Source organism: Rattus norvegicus, chromosome 12 (assembly GCF_036323735.1).
Source record: "Rattus norvegicus strain BN/NHsdMcwi chromosome 12, GRCr8, whole genome shotgun sequence".
In the NCBI taxonomy this organism is placed as follows: Eukaryota; Metazoa; Chordata; class Mammalia; order Rodentia; family Muridae; genus Rattus; species Rattus norvegicus.
This window is the reverse complement of record NC_086030.1, coordinates 6,398,512-6,415,276: the sequence shown is the minus strand read 5'-3', so window position 1 is coordinate 6,415,276 and position 16,765 is coordinate 6,398,512. Positions and strand designations below refer to the sequence as shown.

The following is a 16,765-nucleotide window of genomic DNA, read 5'->3' as shown; positions in this document are numbered from 1 at the left end:
CCAACACTGCTCACCCCTGCCCACATCCCTGGCCCAAGAGGAAACTGTATAAGGCCTCTGGGCTCCCGTGGGGGAGGGCCCAGGAGCAGCAGGACACCTGCCAGAGACACCGCCGGACCCTGAAGGAAACAGACCGGATAAACAGTTCTCTGCACCCAAATCCCGTGGGAGGGAGAGCTAAACCTTCAGAGAGGCAGACAAGCCTGGGAAACCAGAAGAGACTGCTCCCTGAACACACATCTCGGACGCCAGAGGAAAAAGCCAAAGACCATCTGGAACCCTGGTGCACTGAAGCTCCCGGAAGGGGCGGCACAGGTCTTCCTGGTTGCTGCCGCTGCAGAGAGCCCCTGGGCAGCACCCCACGAGCGAACCTGAGCCTCGGGACCACAGGTAAGACCAAATTTTCTGCTGCAAGAAAGCTGCCTGGTGAACTCAAGACACAGGCCCACAGGAACAGCTGAAGACCTGTAGAGAGGAAAAACTACACGCCCGAAAGCAGAACACTCTGTCCCCATAACTGACTGAAAGAGAGGAAAACAGGTCTACAGCACTCCTGACACACAGGCTTATAGGACAGTCTAGCCACTGTCAGAAATAGCAGAACAAAGTAACACTAGAGATAATCTGATGGCGAGAGGCAAGCGCAGGAACCCAAGCAACAGAAACCAAGACTACATGCCATCATCGGAGCCCAATTCTCCCACCAAAACAAACATGGAATATCCAAACACACCAGAAAAGCAAGATCTAGTTCCAAAATCATTTTTGATCATGATGCTGGAGGACTTCAAGAAAGACATGAACACACTTAGGGAAGCACAGGAAAACATTAATAAACAAGTAAAAGCCTACAGAGAGGAATCGCAAAAATCCCTGAAAGAATTCCAGGAAAACACAATCAAACAGTTGAAGGAATTAAAAATGGAAATAGAAGCAATCAAGAAAGAACACATGGAAACAACCCTGGATATAGAAAACCAAAAGAAGAGACAAGGAGCTGTAGATACAAGCTTCACCAACAGAATACAAGAGATGGAAGAGAGAATCTCAGGAGCAGAAGATTCCATAGAAATCATTGACTCAACTGTCAAAGATAATGTAAAGCAGAAAAAGCTACTGGTCCAAAACATACAGGAAATCCAGGACTCAATGAGAAGATCAAACCTAAGGATAATAGGTATAGAAGAGAGTGAAGACTACCAGCTCAAAGGACCAGTAAATATCTTCAACAAAATCATAGAAGAAAACTTCCCTAACCTAAAAAAAGAGATACCCATAGACATACAAGAAGCCTACAGAACTCCAAATAGATTGGACCAGAAAAGAAACACCTCCCGTCACATAATTGTCAAAACACCAAACGCACAAAATAAAGAAAGAATATTAAAAGCAGTAAGGGAAAAAGGTCAAGTAACATATAAAGGGAGACCTATCAGAATCACACCAGATTTCTCGCCAGAAACTATGAAGGCCAGAAGATCCTGGACTGATGTTATACAGACCCTAAGAGAACACAAATGCCAGCCCAGGTTACTGTATCCAGCAAAACTCTCAATTAACATTGATGGAGAAACCAAGATATTCCATGACAAAACCAAATTTACACAATATCTTTCTACAAATCCAGCACTACAAAGGATAATAAATGGTAAAGCCCATCATAAGGAGGCAAGCTATACCCTAGAAGAAGCAAGAAACTAATCGTCTTGGCAACAAAACAAAGAGAATGAAAGCACACAAACATAACCTCACATCCAAATATGAATATAACGGGAAGCAATAATCACTATTCCTTAATATCTCTCAATATCAATGGCCTCAACTCCCCAATAAAAAGACATAGATTAACAAACTGGATACGCAACGAGGACCCTGCATTCTGCTGCCTACAGGAAACACACCTCAGAGACAAAGACAGACACTACCTCAGAGTGAAAGGCTGGAAAACAACTTTCCAAGCAAATGGTCAGAAGAAGCAAGCTGGAGTAGCCATTCTAATATCAAATAAAATCAATTTCCAACTAAAAGTCATCAAAAAAGATAAGGAAGGACACTTCATATTCATCAAAGGAAAAATCAACCAAGATGAACTCTCAATCCTAAATATCTATGCCCCAAATACAAGGGCACCTACATACGTAAAAGAAACCTTACTAAAGCTCAAAACACACATTGCACCTCACACAATAATAGTGGGAGATTTCAACACCCCACTCTCATCAATGGACAGATCATGGAAACAGAAATTAAACAGTGATGTCGACAGACTAAGAGAAGTCATGAGCCAAATGGACTTAACGGATATTTATAGAACATTCTATCCTAAAGCAAAAGGATATACCTTCTTCTCAGCTCCTCATGGTACTTTCTCCAAAATTGACCATATAATTGGTCAAAAAACGGGCCTCAACAGGTACAGAAAGATAGAAATAATCCCATGCATGCTATCGGACCACCACGGCCTAAAACTGGTCTTCAATAACAATAAGGGAAGAATGCCCACATATACGTGGAAATTGAACAATGCTCTACTCAAGGATAACCTGGTCAAGGAAGAAATAAAGAAAGAAATTAAAAACTTTTTAGAATTTAATGAAAATGAAGATACAACATACTCAAACTTATGGGACACAATGAAAGCTGTGCTAAGAGGAAAACTCATAGCGCTGAGTGCCTGCAGAAAGAAACAGGAAAGAGCATATGTCAGCAGCTTGACAGCACACCTAAAAGCTCTAGAACAAAAAGAAGCAATTACACCCAGGAGGAGTAGAAGGCAGGAAATAATCAAACTCAGAGCTGAAATCAACCAAGTAGAAACAAAAAGGACCATAGAAAGAATCAACAGAACCAAAAGTTGGTTCTTTGAGAAAATCAACAAGATAGATAAACCCTTAGCCAGACTAACGAGAGGACACAGAGAGTGTGTCCAAATTAACAAAATCAGAAATGAAAAGGGAGACATAACTACAGATTCGGAGGAAATTCAAAAAATCATTAGATCTTACTATAAAAACCTATATTCAATAAAATTTGAAAATCTTCAGGAAATGGACAATTTCCTAGACAGATACCAGGTATCGAGGTTAAATCAGGAACAGATAAACCAGTTAAACAACCCCATAACTCCTAAGGAAATAGAAGCAGTCATTAAAGGTCTCCCAACCAAAAAGAGCCCAGGTCCAGACGGGTTTAGTGCAGAATTCTATCAAACCTTCATAGAAGACCTCATACCAATATTATCCAAACTATTCCACAAAATTGAAACAGATGGAGCCCTACCGAATTCCTTCTACGAAGCCACAATTACTCTTATACCTAAACCACACAAAGACACAACAAAGAAAGCGAACTTCAGACCAATTTCCCTTATGAATATCGACGCAAAAATACTCAATAAAATTCTGGCAAACCGAATTCAAGAGCACATCAAAACAATCATCCACCATGATCAAGTAGGCTTTATCCCAGGCATGCAGGGATGGTTTAATATACGGAAAACCATCAACGTGATCCATCATATAAACAAACTGAAAGAACAGAACCACATGATCATTTCATTAGATGCTGAGAAAGCATTTGACAAAATTCAACACCCCTTCATGATAAAAGTCCTGGAAAGAATAGGAATTCAAGGCCCATACCTAAACATAGTTAAAGCCATATACAGCAAACCAGTTGCTAACATTAAACTAAATGGAGAGAAACTTGAAGCAATCCCACTAAAATCAGGTACTAGACAAGGCTGCCCACTCTCTCCCTACTTATTCAATATAGTTCTTGAAGTTCTAGTCAGAGCAATCAGACAACAAAAGGAGATCAAAGGGATTCAGATCGGAAAAGAAGAGGTCAAAATATCACTATTTGCAGATGACATGATAGTATATTTAAGTGATCCCAAAAGTTCCACCAGAGAACTACTAAAGCTGATAAACAACTTCAGCAAAGTGGCTGGGTATAAAATTAACTCAAATAAATCAGTTGCCTTCCTCTATACAAAAGAGAAACAAGCCGAGAAAGAAATTAGGGAAACGACACCCTTCATAATAGACCCAAATAATATAAAGTACCTCGGTGTGACTTTAACCAAGCAAGTAAAAGATCTGTACAATAAGAACTTCAAGACACTGAGGAAAGAAATTGAAGAAGACCTCAGAAGATGGAAAGATCTCCCATGCTCATGGATTGGCAGGATTAATATAGTAAAAATGGCCATTTTACCAAAAGCAATCTACAGATTCAATGCAATCCCCATCAAAATACCAATCCAATTCTTCAAAGAGTTAGACAGAACAATTTGCAAATTCATCTGGAATAACAAAAAACCCAGGAGAGCTAAAGCTATCCTCAACAATAAAAGAACTTCAGGGGGAATCACTATCCCTGAACTCAAGCAGTATTACAGAGCAATAGTGATAAAAACTGCATGGTATTGGTACAGAGACAGACAGATAGACCAATGGAATAGAATTGAAGACCCAGAAATGAACCCACACACCTATGGTCACTTGATTTTTGACAAAGGAGCCAAAACCATCCAATGGAAAAAAGATAGCATTTTCAGCAAATGGTGCTGGTTCAACTGGAGGTCAACATGTAGAAGAATGCAGATCGATCCATGCTTATCACCCTGTACAAAGCTTAAGTCCAAGTGGATCAAGGACCTCCACATCAAACCAGACACACTCAAACTAATAGAAGAAAAACTAGGGAAGCATCTGGAACACATGGGCACTGGAAAAAATTTCCTGAACAAAACACCAATGGCTCATGCTCTAAGATCAAGAATCGACAAATGGGATCTCATAAAAGTGCAAAGCTTCTGTAAGGCAAAGGACACTGTGGTTAGGATAAAACGGCAACCAACAGATTGGGAAAAGATCTTTACCAATCCTACAACAGATAGAGGCCTTATATCCAAAATATACAAAGAACTCAAGAAGTTAGACCGCAGGGAAACAAATAACCCTATTAAAAAATGGGGTTCAGAGCTAAACAAAGAATTCACAGCTGAGGAATGCCGAATGGCTGAGAAACACCTAAAGAAATGTTCAACATCTTTAGTCATAAGGGAAATGCAAATCAAAACAACCCTGAGATTTCACCTCACACCAGTGCGATTGGCTAAGATCAAAAACTCAGGTGACAGCAGATGCTGGCGAGGATGTGGAGAAAGAGGAACACTCCTCCATTGTTGGTGGGATTGCAGACTGGTAAAACCATTCTGGAAATCAGTCTGGAGGTTCCTCAGAAAATTGGACATTGAACTGCCTGAGGATCCAGCTATACCTCTCTCGGGCATATACCCAAAAGATGCCTCAACATATAAAAGAGACACGTGCTCCACTATGTTCATCGCAGCCTTATTTATAATAGCCAGAAACTGGAAAGAACCCAGATGCCCTTCAACAGAGGAATGGATACAGAAAATGTGGTACATCTACACAATGGAATATTACTCAGCTATCAAAAACAACGAGTTTATGAAATTCGTAGGCAAATGGTTGGAACTGGAAAATATCATCCTGAGTGAGCTAACCCAATCACAGAAAGACATACATGGTATGCACTCATTGATAAGTGGCTATTAGCCCAAATGCTTGAATTACCCTAGATCCCTAGAACAAACGAAACTCAAGACGGATGATCAAAATGTGAATGCTTCACTCCTTCTTTAAATGAGGAAAAAGAATACCCTTGGCAGGGAAGGGAGAGGCAAAGATTAAAACAGAGACTGAAGGAACACCCATTCAGAGCCTGCCCCACATGTGGCCCATACATATACAGCCACCCAATTAGACAAGATGGATGAAGCAAAGAAGTGCAGACCGACAGGAGCCGGATGTAGATCGCTCCTGAGAGACACAGCCAGAATACAGCAAATACAGAGGCGAATGCCAGCAGCAAACCACTGAACTGAGAATAGGTCCCCTATTGAAGGAATCAGAGAAAGAACTGGAAGAGCTTGAAGGGGCTCGAGACCCCAAAAGTACAACAATGCCAAGCAACCAGAGCTTCCAGGGACTAAGCCACTATCTAAAGACTATACATGGACTGACCCTGGACTCTGACCTCATAGGTAGCAATGAATATCCTAGTAAGAGCACCAGTGGAAGGGGAAGCCCTGGGTCCTGCTAAGACTGAACCCCCAGTGAACTAGTCTATGGGGGGAGGGCGGCAATGGGGGGAGGGTTGGGAGGGGAACACCCATAAGGAAGGGGAGGGGGGAGGGGGATGTTTGCCCGGAAACCGGGAAAGGGAATAACACTTGAAATGTATATAAGAAATACTCAAGTTAATAAAAAAAAAAAAAAAAAAAAAGAGCACCAGTGGAAGGGGAAGCCCTGGGTCCTGCTAAGACTGAACCCTCAATGAACTAGATTGTTGGGGGGAGGGCGGCAAGGGGGGGGGGAGCATGGGGAGGGGAACACTCATAAAGAAGGGGAGGGGGGAGGGGGATGTTTGCCGGGAAAGGGAATAACACTCGAAATGTATATAAGAAATAGTCAAGTTAATAAAAAAAAAAAAAAACAAAACCAAAGCTTCCCCTTCTGCAGAGAGAGAGAGAGAGAGAGAGAGAGAGAGAGAGAGAGAGAGAGAGAGGGACAGAGAGACTGTAAAATCTGTAGTGTTGGGGCTGGAGAGATGGCTCAGTGGTTAAGAGCACTGCTCTTCCAGAGGTTCTGAGTTCAAATCCCGGCAACCACATGGTGGCTCACAACCATCTGTAATGGGATCCGATGCCCTCTTCTGGTGAGTGTAGAAGACAGCTACAGTGTACTTACATATAATAAATCAATCTTAAAAAAGAAATCTGTAATGTTTCTAACTCGGTGTGACTCTAGGTAAATCACTTAAGCCTTCAGACCTCCGTTTCTACCTCCGAGTTTGTTAGACAGAGAACGAGAACAACACCCACCACATAGGGATGTACAACCCACTAGGCTCCAAACCTAGCGACAGACCCTACGCCCAGCTAAGAGGTACAGCCCTTGCCTGCTGTATGTAGGTGAGGTGATGGATTCTGTCCTCCAACACACAAATAAATTACAATGTTTCTAAACAGGAAGACAAAACTAAAATGATACAAATGTCTCCCGACAGGCTTTAGTTTGTCTTCTTTCTCTAGTGTTGTATAACCTCCAATCAGTCTTTCCTTTCATAGGCTTGAGTTTCAGTCAAAACAAAATCGGGATATTTAAATCAAAGGCTGACCTCCAAATGAAAGCCATTGTATGTGCATTCCCACACCCGCACATACAATAAATATATAGTTTTTGAGACAATGTCTTTCTATGTATCCCTTGCTGTCCTGAAACTCTTTGTGTAGACCAGGCTGGTCTTAAATTCACAGAGCTCCACTTGCCTCTGCCTCCCAAGTGCTGGGATTAAAGGTGCCACCACCAATAACTGATTTTTTTCAATGTAAAAAAAAAAAAAAAAGAATGTTTAAATTGAGGCCAGAGCAAAAGGATGGCTATGAAAAAGGAGGAAACTGTTAGCAGAAGTCAAGTGCCAATCCCCAACACTGTTAATGATACTGTGTCAGACAGAAGCCCAGCATAACTGTCCTCTGAGAAACTCCACCCAGCATCTGAAACAGATATAGACACCCACAACCAAACATGGACAGAACTCAGGGAGTCTTGTGGAAGAGTTGGGGGAAGGATTGGAGGCCCTGGAGAAGACCAGAACTTTACAGGAAGACCAACAGAGTCAACTAACCTGGACCCTTGGGGGCTTTCAGAGATTGAACCGCCAAGCAAAGAGTATACACTGGCTGGATATAGGCCCCCCAAACAAATGTAGCTGATGTGCAGTTCAGTCTTCATGGGGGTCCCCCAACAACTGGAGCCAAGCCTGTCCCTGAATCTGTTCCTGTCTGTGGTATCTGTTCCCCAACTGGGCTGCCTTGTCTGGCCTCAGGGAGGTGGGGGGGAGGGGAGGATGCACCTAACACTGTAGAGACATGATGTGCCAGGTGGGGGCGTACCCAGGGGTCATCCACCCTCTCAGAGGAGAAGGGGGATGGGAAAAAGACCGTATGAGGGAGGGCAGTGATTGGCATGTAAAGTGAATAAACAAATTAATGAAAAAAAGAAAAGAAAAAAGAAAGGGACTTGAGCTGGGCAGCGATCCCAGCACCAGGGAGGCAGAGGCAGGCAGATCCCTGAATTTGAGGCCAGCATGGTCTACAGAGCAAGTTTCAGGACAGCCAGGGCTACACAGAGAGCCCTGTCTCAGAAGAGAAGAGAGAGAGGATCTTACATAGCCCAAGCTGGTCTTAAACCCCCAATATTGCTGAGAATGACCTTGAACTTGATCTTTCTGTCCTTTCCTCCAGGTGCTGGATGGACATTGGTGCACGGCTATGCTGATCTATGCAGTGTTGGGTAGAGACCAGGACCTCCGGACTCTACGTCCGCACTCTGCCAGCTGAGCCTCACCCTTGGCTTTTCGTTCTTTTTCTTCTTCTTAACCTATAACCCACGATTACCTCAAACTCTTTTCCTTTTCTTCCTGTTTTCTTTTGTTTGTTTGGTTTTTTGTTTGTTTTGAGACAGAGTTTTGCTGTCCAGCCCTGGATGGTCTCAAACTCACAGAGATCCTACCGCTTCCGCCTCCTGAATGCTGAAATAGCCTCAAATCTTCAGTCACTTTTCCTTAGTCTCTTGGATGCCCCCACCTCCAGATGACCCCATTGGTTCTGCTGGTTTTGTAAGCTTATTTTAACGACACAGTAGCTTTATAATAGTTCTCCCTTCTTCTGCCTCCAATAAACTAAGCAAAAGGCTCTTCCTTCCTAAAACCGGTTTCCTTTTCAGAACTCCCAAAGGAAGCAGCCTTCGTCCCGCCAGATTCCTGAACACTGCAATGGGAGCCCCCTAGTGGCAGAAAAGAAAATAAGACGTGGGTTAACGGAGTGCCAGCTGTGGAGCCTGGCCTCCTCAACAATGACCAGAAGGCAACAAATCTCAAAAGAAGCAATGGTGACACTCATTTTTTTAAAAAAAAGATTTATTTATTTTATGTATATGAGTACACTGTAGCTATCTTCAGACACACCAGAAGAGGACATCAGATCCCATTACACATGGTCATGAGAGACCATGTGGTTGCTAGGAATTGAACTCAGGACCTCTGGAAGAGCAGTCAGTGCTCTTAACCTCTGAGCACCTCTCCAGCCCCTTAAACTTTTTTTTTTTTGTTCTTTTTTTCGGAGCTGGGGACCAAACCCAGGGCCTTGCGCTTCCTAGGCAAGCGCTCTACCACTGAGCTAAATCCCCAACCCCTAAACTTTTTTTAAAAATTCTCTGTGTAACCACTTGGTTGTCTTGGAACTTGCTCTGTGGAGCAGGCTGGCCTCGAACTCACAAAAGTCCATCTGCCTTGGCCTCCCAAGTGCTGAGATCAAAGGCATGAGCCACGATGCCAGTGACACTCATTCTTCTTGGTAAACAACAACTGTCTAACTGAACTCAAGGCCAACTCAACAGGAGCCAAATCACACCTTGTACTGGGGTCATGCGTAGCCAGCTTCCCAGAGTTAGTGAGGTCATGGATCTTGCAGGAGAATTTATAACTGCCATTTTCCTAAGCCAGCATAATTCTCACCTGCATCCTAAATACTAATCCTGAAGTCTACAGCTAAGTGTAGCTCTCGCCACTCACTATAGAAACCTCTCTTCCCGGCAGATGGAGACTGTTGAAGAAAGCCATGACTTGTCAGAACACGGAGAACGAGTCACTGGTGCCCAGTCCCACCAGCTGCATCTGCATTACAACTCCTGTGCCTAGGGCTCGGGGAACATTGTGGAAGAGAGGGCAGAAAGACCGTAAGCACCAGAGGACCAGGGTATGTTCCACGAGATGGTGTCTCCTAGCAACAGCAGGGAGTTTTACCTCAACAATATGGCTGCCGAAACAAGGCATGAACTAGAACAACAGCATACAATGCTAATATGGGGTGGGGGGTGTCTCACAGGGCCCAACCCTAGACAACTGCAAGCAACTAAGGAATGCTGAGAGCAGGAGAAAGGAGAAACCGTCTATCCCCAGGTGGTTATCAATACCAAATGATGCACCCTGTGATCAATGCACACAAGCAGCATCAGAGAAATGAGAAAGCTGTATTTATCATGCATTTCCTTTTGCTTAAGTCTTTTTTTATTAATTAATTTTTTTATGTTATAGATACACTGTTGCTGTCACACAGCAGAAGAGGGCATCAGATCCCATTACAGATGGTTGTGAGCCACCATGTGGTTGCTGGGATTTGAACTCAGGACCTCTGGAAGAGCAGTCAGTGTTCTTAACCTCCGAGCCATCTCTCCAACCCCCTTTGCTTAAGCCTTAAAAGCAACCTCCTTTTTCTTTCAGTGTTGGAGAATCGAAGCCCAGGACGTAGGCTGGAGACATGGCTCTGTGGTTAAGAGCACTTGCTGTTCTTGCAGAGCTTGGTAATTACCTATGTGGCAGCTCAGAGCAGCCGGTGACTCTAACTCCAGAGGCTCTCTGCTGTCCCCTTTGGACCCAGAGACCCCGAACTCACAAGTATACACACAACCACACCTGTACACACACAATTTAAAAAACGAATTTAGACACACACACACACACACACACACGTGCGCGCACACACACGTGTACAATCTGGTGGGTTTTGGTGTACTTATAGAATTGCAATACAACGTGATGATCTACCTCAAGAATGTTTCCTGGCCAGGGATGCAGGGATGTGATTCAGTTGGTTATCCCGTCACTTGAGAGGCAGAGGCAGAAGGGTCAGGAAGTCCAGGTCAGTCTCAGCTACATAAGACCCTGACCGAAAACAAACAACAGAAGCCAAGTAATTCAACACAGAGCCTTCCAGTTCATCAGGACACAGCGTGAGCCAGGTGCGGTGGCACGCACCTGCCATTTGAGCACTCAGAAGGTAGAGGCAGAAAGATCAGAAATGTAAGGTCATCCTTGGCTACATGGCAAGTTCAAGGCCAGCCTGAGCTATATGAGATCCTATCTTTAAATATAAGAATGAGGGAGAAGAGGGGAGGGAATATTTCCTTCCCTAAATTGTTCCTCTGAGATTCGACTTGTTACAGTAAGACAATAGACAAAGTGGCTGGTGGGGTGGTGCAGTGGGTAAGCCCCCACTTGCCCCGCACCTGACACCCGGAGTTCATTCCAAACGGGAGAATCAATTCTGAAGAATCTTCCTTTGACCTCTACACCTGTGTGCTCACAGCTGCCTGTAACTCCAGCTCAAGGGGAACCTGACACCCTTTTCTGGCCTCTGTGGGTAATTAAATGCACGTGCGGACATATACACACAAGTAAAAATATAAATAAATCTCTCTTTAAACGATTAAGGGAGGGGCCAGCAAAAATGTGTCAGGAAATGAAGGTGGGTGTAACCAAGCCGGACAGCCTGAAATTGATCGCCAGGTCCCACAGGCAAAAGGAGAAAACTGATACCTGAAAGCATTTCGACTCACGAATCATAGCTTGCACGCACTCCTGCCACAGTGAATAAAAATGCAATAATTTTTAAAGAAAAATATGGTTAAGATGGTACATTTTAGGGCTGGAGAGATGGCTCAGCAGGTTAAGAGCACTGTGGCATTAGCATACGACTTGAATTCAAATTTCCCCAAACCATGAAAGAGGCAAGCAGGGAATAAGCCATGGATGACTTGTAACCTCAGTGCTATGGAAGGCAGAGACAGGAAGATTTCTAGGGCTTACTGGCCCGCAGCCTAGTTGTATGTTTCATGAGAGACCCAGTCTCCAAGAAACAAGGCAGAGCGTAAGAAAGTAGGACACTGTAGATCCTCCTCTGGCCTCTGTGTGTGCTCAACACACATGCGCGCGCGCACGCACACACACACACACACACACACACACACACACACACACACACACACACAACACAGATGCAGTATGTATTTTCCAAGGTCTCTTTCACCAGGCCCTAAAGAAATTTCTCAAACTTCCCACTGCCTCATCCAGTCCAGCCTGTGGTAAGGCCTTGATTGGAGTCTTAAGGGACCCAGGCCCAGGCTGCTGCAGTCCCATACACTGATGAGTCATGTGACCCAGAATCTTGTGTTTTCAATGTGAAATGCCCTCCCCACCCCCACCCCCACCCAACACACATGTTTGAATGCTTGTTCTCCAGCTGGTGGTGCTGTTTAGCAAGATTGTGGAAGCTTTAGGAGGAAGTGAGCACTGGAGTAAACCTTAAGGTTTTGTATCTCAGCGCTATTTCCTGCCCCCTCTCTGCTTCTTGACTGTGGATACAATGTGACCAGCCAGCCACCATGGTACTCTCTGGGGCTGTAAATCACCCCGTGTTCTGCTTCCCTCCCTCAAGTTGCTTCTTACAGCTGCAAGGGGAGTAACAGAGGCCTGTAAGGGATCTACAGTGGCTTTTCATGGCTACCTTTCCAAAGGCTAGGGTGGGGACCCTTCCCCTCCCCAAGGCAGCATGGTTTGACAACCTGAGTTAGAACAGTAATCAAAAATCAGACACATCTTAGGGTCCAGGGTATTAGGTTCATTTTGGGAAATTCCTTTTCTGAGCACATAGTAGGGACAATGCTTAAGAGTCACATTACTTCCAGAGGGCCTGAGTTCAAATCCCAGCAACCACATGGTGGCTCACAACCATCTGTAAAGAGATCTGATGCCCTCTTCTGACATGGAGTTGTACACGCAGATAGAGCACTCATGTACATAAGAGTCACATTAAAGTTTTGCTAAGTTGCCTAGGTTGGTCTTGAACTTATGACCTCCTGAATCAGCCTCCTGAGTTTAGAATGATAGGCTTTCACTATCAGTCTGACTGGAAGGAAACTTCCATAGAGACCCTTGTATACCCATGTCTTGAGCAGAGGTGGTGCTCTTTTAGGACTTAAGTTTGTAGTATACACTGTCACACATAGTCCCTGCATACAGTAGGACTAGCTGAGGCACATAGGCTATGGGAAGTTTTTTTTTTTTTTTAAATTTATTTATTATATATAAGTACACTGTAGTTGTCTTCAGACACACCAGAAGAGGGCATCAGATCTCATTACAGATGGTTGTGAGCCACCATGTGGTTGCTGGGATTTGAACTCAGGACCTCTGGAAGAGCAGTCACTGCTCTTAACCGCTGAGCCATCTCTCCAGCCCCCTATGGGAAGTTTTTATTTTGCATTTTTGTATGCGTCTGTGTGTGTGTGAGAGGTAGTACGCACACAAGAGTGCAAAACAGTAGGAGGCCAGAAAAGGGCAACAGGTCCCGTGGAGCTGGAGTTACAGTCGTTGTGAGCCACCTGGGGTGGGCACTAGTAGGGCAACACAGATCCTCTGCCAGAGCAGAACACACTGTGCCCCTTCAGAGCGGTCTCTGTGTCCTCTGGCTGTGGGGATTTAGTAGGGAGAGCAAGAGGTGCAAGAGACACCTGGGATCATCCAGAAACTAGGTAAGGGAAGACGAAGCAGGCTCAGAGGGGTCTGCAGCCAGGGTGCAGCGCACCCACACGGGAACCCACACGGGAACTGTTACCGCAGTGGGACAAGCTGTAGGCTCCTTTGGACTCTGCCCAACACGTGAGCACAGACGTTGGGAGGAGCCCCAGAAACCCAAAGACAGCACCAGGCTGCTTCGAAAGGGGTGAGAGTTTATTGGGGGGAAGGTAACATAGTTGGTCAAAGGTCATCAGTGCAGTTTTGCCCTTCCCTTAGGGACAGGGCAAGTCAGTCCAGTGTGTGGTCCTTGGAGCCAAGGGGGAAGGCCCAGGGAGTGTCACAGTATAGCAGCAGGAATAATAGTGTGAGCTCCCCCACAGGCCCACCCACAACCCAGTCTAGGAACCGGGGTTCCCTGTCAAGGTCCTCAGGCATCTGCTACTGAGCCCCAGTCTCCTGAGGCAGAAAGCGTCGTTGCCGGAGTGTGGACTTCTCCTCTTCCTATAGGGACAGGCAACAGATGTGTGTCACCCAGGCAGGGTGAATGTCAGCCTTGAAATCCACTTTGTGACAAACAGAGCTGCCCGACCCTCACCACTAAAATTAGTTTCACTCAAGCCTTGCTTGATAAGCATCACTTTAGAAACAGTCAGCTTGTGCATCGTGACACATTTCCTGGCTCAGGGCCATTAACACACTGTGATGGTTAACCCTAATTGTCAACCTGACATAATCTGGAATACCCTAGGAGTGGAGTCTCAATGAAGTAGTGCTTAGATCAAGTTGTTCTGGGAGCATTGGGGTGGGGTGGAGTGGGGGGTTTCTTTCCATGGTTAATTGTAGTGGGAAGATCTGCCTACTGTGGGCGGCACCATTCCCTACATAGGGCTGTAGACTGGGGAAAGAGAGCTAAGTGCAGGCACGCATGCATCTATTGCTGTCTTCTGACTGCATACCCAATGTCACCAGTTCTCTCAAGCTCCTGCCTCCTTCACTCCCTTGCAAAGACTGAGTGTAACCTTAGATTATGATGTAAATAAACCCTTTCTCTCCTGAGCTGCTTTGAAGAGTCTTTTGTCACAGCAACAGAAGTAAACCAGTGTGGGTTTAGCTTGTCAGTCCTAAGGTGGGGAGACATGAATCTCCCATCTCTAGACTTATGTTCTCATGTCACCCAGCACCAACCCCCAAGGCTCTATCTAGTTCCTTCCCACGGCACATGTGATCTGCTGGGGACATGTGATCTTTGGGCTCCATTCTTACCACCTCTGAGGCAGTGCTAGGGCTGGCACCCTCAGGAGAGCCCCCTTCATCCCTTGAGCAGTCAGGTCCCGCATCTTCCTCATACTCTGTCAAGCAATCCGACTCCTCCCCTGGGATGGGAAGTATCAAGGTGCAGGTGAGGAGACGTGGGCTGAGTTGATATTTTCAGCCACGCATGCCCCCTGCCCACATCTCCAGGCCCAGCACGCCCAACTCTCAAGGGTCCCTTCAGCCCCTCACCATCAGCACAGCCATCAGAGACGTAGCTTGTTGGGGGCTCAATCCGGGACACGATCTCAGCCAAGTCAGTGAAGCCAGAGCTCGGGAAGGCAAGTATCTGTAGGGTAGGGTGGGTGAGGCTTTGGGAGTAGGGATGGTCTGAAGGGTTTTAAGAGCTCAGAGGGGACTCTGAGGTGGTGCCTGAGACCTGAGGGGCTCGGCAGAATAGAGGGGCTTGGGGTTCTGGAATCTCTGAGTGAGTTTGGTCCCAACAGAAACATCACAGGCTTACATCTGCACGGCGACTTTCATTAAGGTCTGTAGACCTCCGGTCTGTGAGCATTTTCTCAATGACTTCACCACGGGTCCAGCCTCCAAACACAGCCTTCCCATACTGGTAACCCACATCCTGCAAGAAACAAGGAGGCCGGGATTGTGCCTGAAACCACCACCTGCCCCCACATCTACACACAGCTTCCTTCAACATCCCCATTAAGTGCTTGACTTCTGGGACAGCAGACATCCGAATTAAATCTATTTCAGAGTAATGTGTAGTCTACTTGCCCACAGATTTTCAGTTGTTGCCCCTTCCAGACATTACTAATCAATCTCTTCAGATCTCTCTCCCACTCAGCCCCATGAGGTATTTCAAGTACCAATTAACCAAGATGGTAATGTGCAAAATTATTTTCAAGGTCTGAAACAATGCATCACGTTTGTGAATAGGGTCATGACCCATGTCTACAGTAGACATTAGTCCATTCTGGTACATCCTTCCAGTAATCAAAGAGAGACGTCAGACATTTTAACTTGGAACCTCTAGGCAGCATCTACTGATCAATATTAGTTGATGTGGACATGTTTTGCAGGGTCAGTGGCATATACCATATTGGTCCACCCCTCTCCAGACCCATGGCAGACATTACTAATTGATCACTGCTTTCACTCTCTGCTTATTAGAAATGACATCAGAAACCACTACACGGTGTTTCAGGCAGTGCATGTCACAAATTTAGTGCGAATGTAATAGAATACATACAGCCATACCCATATTGTATCTACTGCAAACATTACTGTCTACTGTTTAGACATTATCATTGGTGAATCTACTTCCCATAGCCCAATGACTCACATAGATCTGGTCAAACTTCCCGAAGTCCATGGTCTTGAAGCAGTCAATGGATGGACGAAGGTACTCGCAATAGGAACTAGACTTGACAACTTCCAGCTGCCGCACACAGGACACATACGCCAGGCGGGACTGGATCTCAGCCATGTCTGGAACCTTTACCTTGTCTGCCCAGGGGTTTAGCCGTTTCCACAGCAACCACCAGCCAGACAGGCTGTCCCCATAGGTGCTGAGATCCGTCTCATCCTGGCTTCCCACGTCGATGGCAATGACCGTTTTGGCCCCCATGCTGCGGGCGATATCCGCTGTAGAGCCAGGAGGTCAGCAGTCTGTCCCAACAGGAGCCCAGCAGGGCAGGGATGCCCAACCCAGTCCCACAGATACCACAATGCAAAAGGGCACATGGGGGTGGGGGGGTGGGGAGCATGCAAACACCATGCTGTCATGCAAATGACATGGAAATGTATGCAAACAAGTCAAGAGAAGATGGCCCAGGGAGAGTGGCAGTTATGTTTGTGGCTGTCTGTCTGTCTGCTTGTCTGTGCGCTACAGAGCCAGCCTTGACCCGAGGAAATGCCTGTCTATTCATCTTTGTGTAGTTATTCTTGAGTTTATGTTGCTGGCTGTGTGTGTCACACACATGTCGCCTGCATGTGCCTGTGAGTGTTTACATCCCTCTTTTCTGAGACCCTGTGGGAAGCA

General features: G+C 45.6%; 1 protein-coding gene across 23 annotated transcripts in view; it reads right to left on the bottom strand.

The window, feature by feature from the left end:
- Positions 1–13,644: 13,644 nt before the first annotated feature.
- Pnpla6 (patatin-like phospholipase domain containing 6) overlaps positions 13,645–16,765 on the bottom strand; it is a 29,349-nt gene continuing 26,228 nt past the window's right edge. For 13 of the 23 annotated variants that reach the window (XM_008769010.4, XM_008769009.4, XM_063271436.1 and 10 more), the window contains 5 exons: positions 16,067–16,368; positions 15,227–15,343; positions 14,956–15,052; positions 14,716–14,825; positions 13,648–13,953 (listed from right to left, as the gene is read on the bottom strand). In XM_008769010.4, coding sequence (XP_008767232.2) covers positions 13,891–13,953; positions 14,716–14,825; positions 14,956–15,052; positions 15,227–15,343; positions 16,067–16,368 — 689 coding nt within the window. In that variant the 3' untranslated portion in view covers positions 13,648–13,890. Of the gene's footprint in view, positions 14,826–14,955; positions 15,053–15,226; positions 15,344–16,066; positions 16,369–16,765 lie in introns of all 23 variants that reach the window. The other 10 variants (XM_063271431.1, XM_063271430.1, XM_063271437.1 and 7 more) reach the window with 2 other exon arrangements.